Source organism: Ambystoma mexicanum, chromosome 4p (genome assembly GCF_040938575.1).
Source record: "Ambystoma mexicanum isolate Mex_15411 chromosome 4p, UKY_AmexF1_1, whole genome shotgun sequence".
Classification (NCBI taxonomy): Eukaryota; Metazoa; Chordata; class Amphibia; order Caudata; family Ambystomatidae; genus Ambystoma; species Ambystoma mexicanum.
Window position 1 is genome coordinate 763,907,722 of NC_090927.1, and position 11,415 is coordinate 763,919,136.

The following is an 11,415-nucleotide window of genomic DNA, read 5'->3' on the forward strand; positions in this document are numbered from 1 at the left end:
AACAATAGAAAAGTTTCGTTCGCTCATTTTGACTTTTTTCTTTTGCCTTTTATTCCAATGGAAGGTTGGACTGTCTTTTGATGATGTATTGTTGGTAAATGGTTTTTAAATAAACTAATAATGCAAAAAAGTGATCATGTTTTCCAATCAAAAAATCGTTTATGTCAAAGTTATTCGAGGGAAAAAGATGTGATGTGACGTATTGCAATGTTTGTGGAGGGGGGGGGGGCTTCATTAAGCGTTAGCCCCTCTGTGCTTACCTCACTCAATAACCACCCTACCTTATTCTTTGGGCACCCTGCCTCACTTACTTTACTCGCCATGCTGCCCTTGCACCGTTTTCTCTCTGTTATTCAGTGTGCCTGCTGTGTTTTAACTGATTACTCAAGATCAATGTGCCAGTCTTTGCTGGATATTCAGCTTAAAATGTTGCGTGCCACCTCTGCGCCTGATATCGTAAACGTCCCCGTGGGCCAGCTTGACATGTCTCATCGAGTCTGGAGGATCCAGGGCGATGGCACATATTCCCACCCTCCCCCCCCCCCCCCCCATCCCATCTCTGGCCTCCCTGTGTACTTTCCGCCCCACGGGATAGAGTATCCCGGAGCCGGCTTGCTTGATGGCAGGGCTTGTTGTAACCCGCTAACTTTAAATAACTGGATCTGAGAAGCATTTTCCTAAGCAGCGCGCTGGGGGGAAATAGACAATGGCTCACATGTGGAAGGGAGGGTGAGAGCCTGGGATGTTGCAATAGATGGCGCTCGTCGCATACCTTGCCGGGAGCCCGCGTCATTTCCTCCCCACCGGTAGGAGGAGGGGAGCGTGTGTTTTTCTTGAGCCGAGTTCGTGGGGAGCAGCACTGGACACTCTGCAGCGACAGAGAGCGCAGATAAGGACAGCGGCGGGCGGCAGACCCGGCAGACAGGTAAAGGCCGAGCCCCCTGCATGCATGCCTAGGCTGGATACACAAAGCACGGGGAGGGCTAGACAGGGAGTTACGGCAATGGAGGGCAGCTGCTGGCAAGGCTGCACAGCCCACTTTGAAGTTAGTTTACAGCACTCTCAGACTTGCTCACATAAGAAGCGACTGTCTCTTACTCGCCCTCGTGTCTGAGCTGCCTTCTCTCCCCGGGATTAGTGGGTTTCTGTTCTTTTGTGGGGACAGGTTTGGGCCGCGGCGTTTGAAGAAGATCAAACACAGCTCATCCTTTGAAGTAACCGGATGCCCTCACCTGTGATGGGAGGGGAGGGGGTGGGGGCATTCCGTCGTGCCTTGTGCTTATCGGTAGTGGGTTTAGTGTAAGCACTTGTACTGAGTGATTAGACAGGCTCACTTGGGCGCGCAGAGCATGCTGTCCGCCACCGACCTGTTTCTTGTTTTGTCTTGTTTAGGGCCAGATGTGAAATCTGATTGGAGAAACCCACACCCGGAGAAGGATCAAAAGCCAGCAGCAGCCTTAGAAGAAGCGAGCTAAACTTCGTGCCCGGGGGGGATGGGAGCAAGGTGAGAGAGACGGGCAAGAGGCACGGCAGTACCATCCCACCCCAGCCCGGCCAGGGCACTCCTGCTAGTACATGTTTGGAACTGCGGTGGCTGCTGACGACGGAGCGGGGAAGTTTCCTGGCAGCGGCGCTCCACACCTGGTTCACGCAATTCTTCCCAAGTTGCAGCCTATTGGGCAGAGGAGCCCGGCGCTGGGGCAGACTCTGCCGGGTGATGTTCGGACTCGATCTCCTGGCTCGCCTCGGGGGACGGCGGAGCCGGCGGCGGCTACCCCTGTGGCCAGGTCTCGGTGAGGGCGGGGGCGCGGCGGGCGCCGTGGTGATGAAGCCCGTCTCTGTCCTGGTTCTGGTGCAAGTACTGGGCACCGTGTCCTCGCAGCCCGAGCAGCACTGCCCGCCCCCCTGCGAGTGCTCCGAAGGCGACAAGACCGTCAAGTGCGTGAACCGCAGCCTGTCCGAGCTGCCCCCGGACCTGCCGAGCTACGTGCACACCCTGCTCATCACGGGCAACAACATTTCGCGCCTGAGCCCCGCTCCCCTGGCCGGCCTCGGCGAGCTGGCCGCCCTGAACCTGAGCGGCAACCGGCTGCAGGAGCTGGAGCCCGGGGCGCTCGCCGAGCTGCCCCGCCTGCGGCAGCTGGACCTCAGCGACAACCAACTCCACAACTTCAGCAGCCAGCCCTTCGGCGCCCGGAGCCCGCTGGAGGCGCTGGACCTGAGCGGCGCCCTGTACAATGACTCGGTGCTGGCTTCCTCTCTGGCGCCCGTGCTGCGGAGCGGGGCCCTGGGCGCCCTGAGGAGCCTGGAGCTGGCCGACAACCGGCTGCTGTACCTGCCCCGAGGCGTCTTCGCCGCCCTGCCCGAGCTGACGCACCTGGGTCTCAGCGACAACTTCCTGGTGGGGCTCCCGGGCGGCGCCCTGGCCAACCTGACCCGGCTTCAGACGCTGGACCTGCGCAACAACTCCCTGAGGCGGCTGCGGAACAGCACCCTCAGGGACCTGCCCAGGGGCCTGCGGCTCCGCCTGGCCCAGAACGCCTGGCTCTGCGACTGCGACCTGGAGGAGCTGCTCGCCTGGCTCAAGCAGGACGCCGCCGCCGCCGCCCCGGTGGTGCAGGACCGCGAGCAGCTCGTGTGCAGCGACCCCGAAGCCCTGAGCGGCGTCCCGCTCCTGAGCCTGGGCGCCGCCGACCTCAAGTGCTCGGCGCCCGACGACCTGAGCAGCTTGCAGACTTCTTACGTCTTCCTGGGCATCGTCTTGGCGCTCATAGGGCTCATCTTCCTGCTGGTGCTCTACCTGAACAGGAAAGGCATCAAAAAGTGGATTTACAATATCAGGGACGCTTGCCGGGACCACATGGAGGGCTACCACTACAGGTACGAAATCAACGCGGACCCTAGGCTCACAAACTTAAGCTCGAGCTTGGACGTCTAACAAGAGAGAGAGAGAAACTTTTTTTTCTTTTTTTTTTACAAACCAGCACGATAGCTATGCATGACCATATTGTAGGCCTAGCTTCTCCTGGCGCCTCTCCCAGCGGAAGAAGTGGAGAACAGACACCGGCAGCGCACCTCCATCTGGCACACATGCCCCCGCTGTTCCCCTGCCACTTCCTAAGACATGGACTGATTGAACCTTGCATGTTGCCTGGAATGTACATACAGCTCTTAGCTGCTCATGCCTTGTTTTTATTTTTTTTATTTTACTCTTGACATTTGGGCTGGATAAACAGCCCCTTCGGAGATTGACATCTGCCGCCTTTCCTCAAGTGCTGCCATTTTGCCCACGTGTAGACAGCAGCGACCTGCCAATCGCGACGCCGTTCCGCGAGACGCGCGCATACGCAGAGCGACACATGTTCGTCATTCGCACGGCTACTGCGCGAGGCAAAATAGACAACTGCGCAGTTCAACCTGAAGACAGTGAGCGGGCGACTGTGCTGTACAGGAAATAGCCCCCTAGCACAGACAGACACCGCAGCACACACGCACACTTGCACTCTCCCACATTCATCGCCAAGAACCTTCCACAGCCTTGTCCTTAATATCCCCGTGGCTGTACTCTGGGCTTTAGGCAGGCTCAGTTTTACATATGTAGCAGGCGTGTTTTAATGATGGCTAGGGCAGCGTTTAGATGCCCTTTGACCCGTGTACAGTGGCAATCTGTATGCAAATCTGCCGCGCGCCGACTGGGCCATGGGTAGGGCGCGCACACACGCAGACGCCCCTACAGTGAGAGAGGGCCTTGTGGCGCATGACTGGCGAACCCAAGGGCAGCTTCCACTGTGGGCTGCTCGTACCCGCGCTTCTCTGCACACGATGACCCCTGCGCACATTCCTAGCCTCCATGGGGCAGGCAGGACATGCGTATCTGGCCTCCTCCCTGCCACTGTCTTTCAATGAACATGTATCCAGCCAGGAGAAAAGTCATTTGCATTTCTCCACCCCAAAAAAGAATCTCTCCAAACTATTCTGCGAGACCAAAGCTGCCATTTTCCTCTCTGAACATGTTTACCTTTCTGTAGATGAGCAATAACTGTGCATCCCCTCAAGTATCACAACATGGAAACCCTATGACACGTGTTTCTTTCCCGAGGCAACACTGTATCCCCATTGTCCACCATGCAGCACCACTACACTGGAATTGCTCACGCACTCCTACCAGGCACGCTTATGTATCGGCCTGCACGGGCCTTTATAGGAAATCATGTATTCATTGTGATGCAATAACTATCGGCAAAGCACATATATGCTACTTCTATGACCTCGTGGCGCTATATTGTGAAACAGGCAATAACGCATCCCGCAAAGCTGCACGTTATCTAATAGCTCACGCGCACCAAAGCCAGTGCAAGGCATATGCATCATGGCCGCGCCTCAGCCGGAACATTTTGGTTTCTGGACTGGAAGATGGTGAAGGTTTTATATTTTTTTAATTGAAAGTGACTCTGATCTCCACAAGGGAGCACACATATCAATTGCAAACACACAAGAGAGCATAGATCGTTCCCTGGATTGCCCTCGTGCTCTCCAAGGCTGTGTTTTGGTTGGACTTCACATTCACCGCAAGGAAAAGCTGTGCCCCTAATTTAGGAAGGTGTCTGTAGAAAATGTGGATTCAAAAAAAGGTGTATGTGTATATGGATGTTGCATGTTTACAGGTTGTTGAATTCCAGTGTAAAACAACACAATGAGCCTGATTTACAAAGCGTTTTTGAATGGGATTTCCCCCATTCTAAAACGCGTGTAGTCACCTGGCGCAGTGCAGGTATTGGGGGGGGGGGGGGCAGAGTGTCCTTATGGAACTCCAGTCAATACCATTTCACTAGTTTGCTGGTGGTGGGGAGGGGGGCATGTCAGGATCTCAAAACAGCCAGAGTGTGGGGAGGGGCAGCCCCCCCCAAGCCCCTCATTGCCCCGGCACTTCCCTGGAGCGAGTCTGCAGAGGGAAGGGGCTTCGTTTGGAGAAAGGAGCGCCGTAGTCCCCCTGGTCTCTGGTGCCGAAATGAAATGTTTTACCGAGCTGTGTTATGGTCCTTCTGGCGATTCTGTAACTGCAGTTGTCTTGCGGAAACCAGGCGAGAAAGGTGTGTGCAGACAGGTCTAACATCTGTTCAGCGGGAGTGATGTTGGCAGTGAGTTTAGCGACCCGGTCTTTTTTGGATTACTAGTCTGATAATCAGGGCTCAAATCGAGGGTACACGCGGGGGGCGGAGTCCCCCCACTTTATTCACAGGGTGGACTCAGCCCCCCCCCAGCTAAAAGAGAAACATTGGATGTCCTCTGAATTTATGAATTAATGCAGACCTTGAGGATCAAACCGCAACCACCATGCACTATATAACCTAATCAAAAATAATAAACCAATAAAGGTGAATTATCCCATTTCGGTACTACAAGTTCCAGGGGAAACGTTTGTGTTGGTTCTTGGAGTTTAAAACATGCACACATTTTAACGTTTTCAAAAACGCTATTAGAAGAAAATATCCTGTCTTGTTTTTTTGCGTGTGTCGATTTTATGAAAGCCAAATGCCATTCGTCCTGTTCAATTTGGGTGGTTATGCAAATCCAATTTAATGAAATGTGCATTTTTCACCTTGATATGCTAATTTCTGGTGACGTCACATACCATTGCGTTTGTTGATGAGTCCCCCCACTTACATTTTTAGGACTTGGCCCCAATCTAACACAAGTTGTGTGTGCCGGTGGCAATCCGAGGCAGGGCTCGGTGTGTTGGGAGCCGTCACATCATAGACATTTAACAGAAGCATGTTAAAAACACTGCATCGTGCGGCCAAAAAAGTTCATTTCATGTTAAAGAAACTCAGCCGTCAAGCTTGCATCTGCTGCAAGCCGAGACAGGAGGCTCGTCTCAGACTTTCCAAGCCCCCACGTCTGCGCGCTTGGCTGCACCCCTTAAAGCCTTTCCACAGCAGAGCGGGCGTCTCGGAGGCGATGAAACCCCTAGGACGCTTTCCTGATGCTTGCCTAGACACCCCATTTGCAGACTCTTTGGTACTCGGCACAGCCTCTCCGAGTAGCTGCACCCTCTGGGGTGTGCTCCGCCAGTGCAGAACACCCCGAGTTTAGCTCTCAGCCCAGCGAGGCGCTGGCTGGATTCCAGCCAGTACCACTCGCTCCGTACAGTACAGTACGGGCAGTAAGAGTTAGTCATTGATTAGCCCTGGAAGCCCTCTGTGTGTGGCCGTCGCTAATTTCCTTAGCAAAGCTGGCCCCATTCTCCTGCTAAAATAGAGTTAAAAAGCATCGCTCGGAATGCCCCCCGTTTTGCACCGATGTCCAGTTGTTTGATGACACAGTGATGCGACCAACAGCATCTGCGCCTTGCTGTCTAGTATTCCAGTGGTGTAGTAACCGCCGGGTGCTAGTGTTAACACGGGCTGGGAGGAAGGATAGCCCAGGGCCAACGCGCTTAGAAACCACTCGTTCATATTAAGAACACGTATAATTACTGTGCAGTGTGCGAGGGGCTGCAGGGCCTGATTGGGGGTTATTCTGGCACTCTGGCCTCCATGAGCAGGTGTGGGAAATTGGCAGAATTCCGAGCTGTGCACTTGTGTGCCCTGGAGAATAACCTCAACTTGCCAGTCGATATGTGAGCAGGGACCAACAGAGGCCCTGCCCTGGGAATACTTTTCAAGGTGGCCTATATATTACCTAGGTTTACCCAGCCCAACCCTTTTCCTAAGGGAACATGTGGAAACAATACCACACACAAGAGGCACAGGGTGCATGCAGAGGCCTAGCGGGAAACCTCTAGAGTTCGCTATTGGCCAGTCCACCCCCGTATGGGGGCCGTCTACATTCCGACTGAATTGGTCAATTAGTCGTCAAGTGCTGCGAGGATGCCCAGTTTGGCGTAAGGTGCTGCACGAGGAGACCCAGGGGGGTACAGTGACGAGGTAGCCCGCGCTTGTTCCCTTAAGCTGCCTCTTGTTCCACGTTTCTCCAGCTCTGTTTAGAAGGCCCAAATGTAAGCGGGATTAGTAAAGGGTGCTCAGTTTATCTTGAATTCTCTCAGCACCCATTATCCTTTCCTGGGACAGATGGCTCAGATATTTATGGTGTATCTGAGCCCAGCACTCTTATGTTGCAGACACAGTTGCCCGCCGCAGTGTGGAGTGAGGCTGCACCTACATGATGACTCTCACTGTATTCTGTGATGTCGTTTCTCATTATGAAATTCTTTTGTGCAATTCTGAAATCGCTGCATTCCATTCCCCTGCCTCTTCGATTGATGCTCTCTGTAAATGCCCTCTCCATGTTTAACTCTAGGGGGCGTGGGGGGAAGGAGGGCGGAAATCCCAGGTATTCAGTAATTGTTGACGAGATTGCAGGCTCCACAGGCCGCATTGTCCATCAACCTGTGCCACCCACATCCCTGCAGCACCACGGGCAGTGTCAATGTCTCCCATTAGGTCGCAGGCACAGTATACTGCATTCACCCGTGACGCCGAAAAGTAAAAAGCGCCAAGAAAAACAAGGAAGGCACATGCTACCTCTGTAGACTGTACTCGAGGACACGTTCTCCTAATTGGGGTACAGTTCAAAGGTCACTGTTGATTGTACAGTTTTGGGCTAAGGGGAGATTGACAACCGAATTCACAATTTCATAACACTTTCTTTGTTTAAACCCTGCCACTTATTTCATTGTGAAAGGTGTGTTTCGGTTTAATGAATATCACTGGCTTAGACGAAAGCTTTCAAAAAGCATCCAGGGGTCTGCACCCCGAGTGTAACACGCAGCATCCTTTTGCATTGTTTCTTAACCTTGTTTGCATTACTCTTGTGCATGTGAATATACCCAGGAATACCACTTTCCATTTTGGCCACGGTTGTAATGCCCCCAAGAGTGTATTTGCTTTTGAAAAAATAAGAATGGACACGACTGCAGACGAGTGTTTACCCTGTCACACTGTAAAGGCGTAGATGGGCAGGTGACATAGCGCCTGAAGGCAGGAGTCTGTGATTGACACGCCGCCCCTGGCTTCATTTGGCCCAGTGGGTTTGGTAACAGTGTTCTGACCGCCGCTTCCGCCTGCTCAGCGTCCACAGAGAGCACCGTGGGACCGCGCAGGTCTGTTTCCAGCATGCAATGTGGCCGAATGTTTTCTCCATAGCAGAACTAAAATGCAACACTGCCCCTCCCAGGGTGCCCCAAGACACGCCTTTGGAATACGCGTCCTGTGTGATCTGGGCGGAATGTACTGTTCAGGGGGGTGGGGACTCTTGATCTCTCTGCTGACCCCCATTTCAGAGGGTTTTGTATCGCCTTATCCCAGCCCAGTAGTAATGCCAGTAGTACACTATATACAAACAGCTAATGGTTAGCATGATTGCACTGAAGAAGTACTACTGCATGTCACCGTCTTTCTACTATTGCCTGTTTCAATACATTCTCTAACACCAGCTGTTGTGTCCTGTGATTTTCTAACTCAGTGACCGCTTTGAGCAGAGCAGCCATTATGTGTGTGTGTCTTTACAGCTCTGCATTTGTGGTATAGACAGTTATGTGTCACTCGAGGGGCTCTGCAGGCATGCATGTTCAAGCAGTGTGGCCTGGCAGGGCACCGCCAGAATTGCACTGGCCACCAGGGTCTTTTTTTGCATTGGTTGAAGGGGAAGTAGCTTCATGTTACTGCCTCGCTCGCTCCCTTGCCTGAAAACCCAAGTAAAGCGAATGCACAGTGCCAAGAACCAGCACTTCACACTGCCCCATCAGTCCAAAGCGGTTATGTTGACGTGAGAGAAGTGCGCATTTAAGTGCAACTACAAAAGTTAGAAATGTTGATATTTCATAAGCATGGACTAAATGGAACAAGGAATGTTGCGCTGTAGCCGAAGGACTCAGGGCCCGATTCATGGAATATTTGCCCGGTTCAAAGTGAGTTTGCACTGCTGAAAAGTGACTTTGCACTGCCGACACAAACTGTATTTTTGCAGTGCAAAGTCCGGCAAAGTCAGCACATAGACATTTTTGCAGTACAAAATGACTTTGCCCAGACTTTACACAGTTCCATGAATCAGGGTTTGTGTCAGCAGTGCAAAGTCACTTTTCAGCAGTGCAAATTCACTTTTCAGCAGTGCAAAGTCACTTTGACCCAGGCAAATATTGCTTGAATCGGGCCCCAGGTGTGGAAAGCAGATCATCACGGAAAAGCTTCAGATCCAGGGTTGTTAAAGTTACGGCGCAAAACATGTAACTTTCCCAAGTTTGCCTGCTACGGTAACTGCACATTGCTTACTGCTCACAATGCACCACTCTCGTCTTCCCACATGACATTACCAGTTACACAGTCGGTGGCATCACTGATGGCATTATACCACAGTATCTATAGCGATACCTTCATGATTCCTCCCCGTGACGGCATCTTACTTGGTCCCAGTGCCCGCCCACAGCACCTGCTACCCCAGATTTTGAAGAGGTAGTTCCCTCCCCACAGCACCTGCTACCCCAGAGTTTGAAGAGGTAGCGGCATGGCAAGAACTATATTGATGGAGTAAAAAAGAGTTGCAAGATATTGCCAAAAACATCCAAATATGGTTTACTGTTGCCCAGAGTTCTGTGCTGAATGTAATTAGGTGGATGATGTGTGTAAAGAGAGAGTGCATAGAGATTGGTGTATTTGTGTAGACTGCGTAGATACACGTGAGGTCTACACAGGCTGGGAATAGTGCAAGGCAGGTAGACAAACGTAGCCTGGGTATGAACATATCAAGAGTCTGAAAGCAGACTAAAAGCGCACAAGGAACACTAATGGGTTCACAAGGAAAATCCTAAACTTACATATAGCCACTTGGGGTGTTAGATATAGCTGCCTGGAGTGTTATATATAGCTGCCTGGAGTGTTATATATAGCTGCCTGGAGTGTTAGATATAGCCACCTGGAGTGTTATATATAGCCGCCTGGAGTGTTACATATAGCCGCCTGGAGTGTTATATATAGCTGCCTGGAGTGTTACATATAGCCGCCTGGAGTGTTATATATAGCCACCTGGAGTGTTATATATAGCTGCCTGGAGTGTTATATATAGCCACCTGGAGTGTTATATATAGCCGCCTGGAGTGTTACATATAGCCGCCTGGAGTGTTATATATAGCCGCCTGGAGTGTTACATATAGCCGCCTGGAGTGTTACATATAGCCGCCTGGAGTGTTAGATATAGCCGCCTGGAGTGTTAGATATAGCCGCATGGAGTGTTATATATAGCCGCCTGGAGTGTTACATATAGCTGCCTGGAGTGTTACATATAGCCACCTGGAGTGTTACATATAGCCGCCTGGAGTGTTACATATAGCTGCCTGGAGTGTTATATATAGCCGCCTGGAGTGTTACATATAGCCGCCTGGAGTGTTATATATAGCCACCTGGAGTGTTACATATAGCCGCCTGGAGTGTTACATATAGCCGCCTGGAGTGTTATATATAGCCGCCTGGAGTGTTAGATATAGCCGCATGGAGTGTTATATATAGCCGCCTGGAGTGTTACATATAGCTGCCTGGAGTGTTACATATAGCCACCTGGAGTGTTACATATAGCCGCCTGGAGAGACATATAGCCACCTGGAGTGTTATATATAGCTGCCTGGAGTGTTATATATAGCCGCCTGGAGTGTTAGATATAGCCGCCTGGAGTGTTAGATATAGCCGCCCGGAGTGTTATATATAGCCACCTGGAGTGTTACATATAGCCGCCTGGAGTGTTAGATGTAGCCGCCTGGAGTGTTACATATAGCCGCCTGGAGTGTTATATATAGCTGCCTGGAGTGTTATATATAGCTGCCTGGAGTGTTAGATATAGCCGCCTGGAGTGTTATATATAGCCGCCTGGAGTGTTACATATAGCCGCCTGGAGTGTTATATATAGCTGCCTGGAGTGTTACATATAGCCGCCTGGAGTGTTATATATAGCCACCTGGAGTGTTATATATAGCTGCCTGGAGTGTTATATATAGCCACCTGGAGTGTTATATATAGCCGCCTGGAGTGTTACATATAGCCACCTGGAGTGTTACATATAGCCGCCTGGAGTGTTACATATAGCTGCCTGGAGTGTTATATATAGCCGCCTGGAGTGTTACATATAGCCGCCTGGAGTGTTATATATAGCCACCTGGAGTGTTACATATAGCCGCCTGGAGTGTTACATATAGCCGCCTGGAGTGTTATATATAGCCGCCTGGAGTGTTATATATAGCTGCCTGGAGTGTTAGATATAGCCGCCTGGAGTGTTATATATAGCCGCCTGGAGTGTTACATATAGCTGCCTGGAGTGTTACATATAGCCGCCTGGAGTGTTATATATAGCCACCTGGAGTGTTATATATAGCTGCCTGGAGTGTTATATATAGCCACCTGGAGTGTTATATATAGCCGCCTGGAGTGTTAC

At 51.5% G+C, this 11,415-nt stretch overlaps 1 protein-coding gene across 1 annotated transcript; it reads left to right on the top strand.

The window, feature by feature from the left end:
- Positions 1-727: 727 nt before the first annotated feature.
- TPBG (trophoblast glycoprotein) lies at positions 728-8,433 on the top strand. The gene is made up of 2 exons (XM_069606315.1): positions 728-925; positions 1,393-8,433. Exon 2 carries the CDS (start codon positions 1,718-1,720, stop codon positions 2,936-2,938), a length of 1,221 nt encoding a protein of 406 aa, XP_069462416.1. The 5' UTR covers positions 728-925; positions 1,393-1,717; the 3' UTR covers positions 2,939-8,433.
- The last annotated feature ends 2,982 nt before the right edge of the window (positions 8,434-11,415 follow it).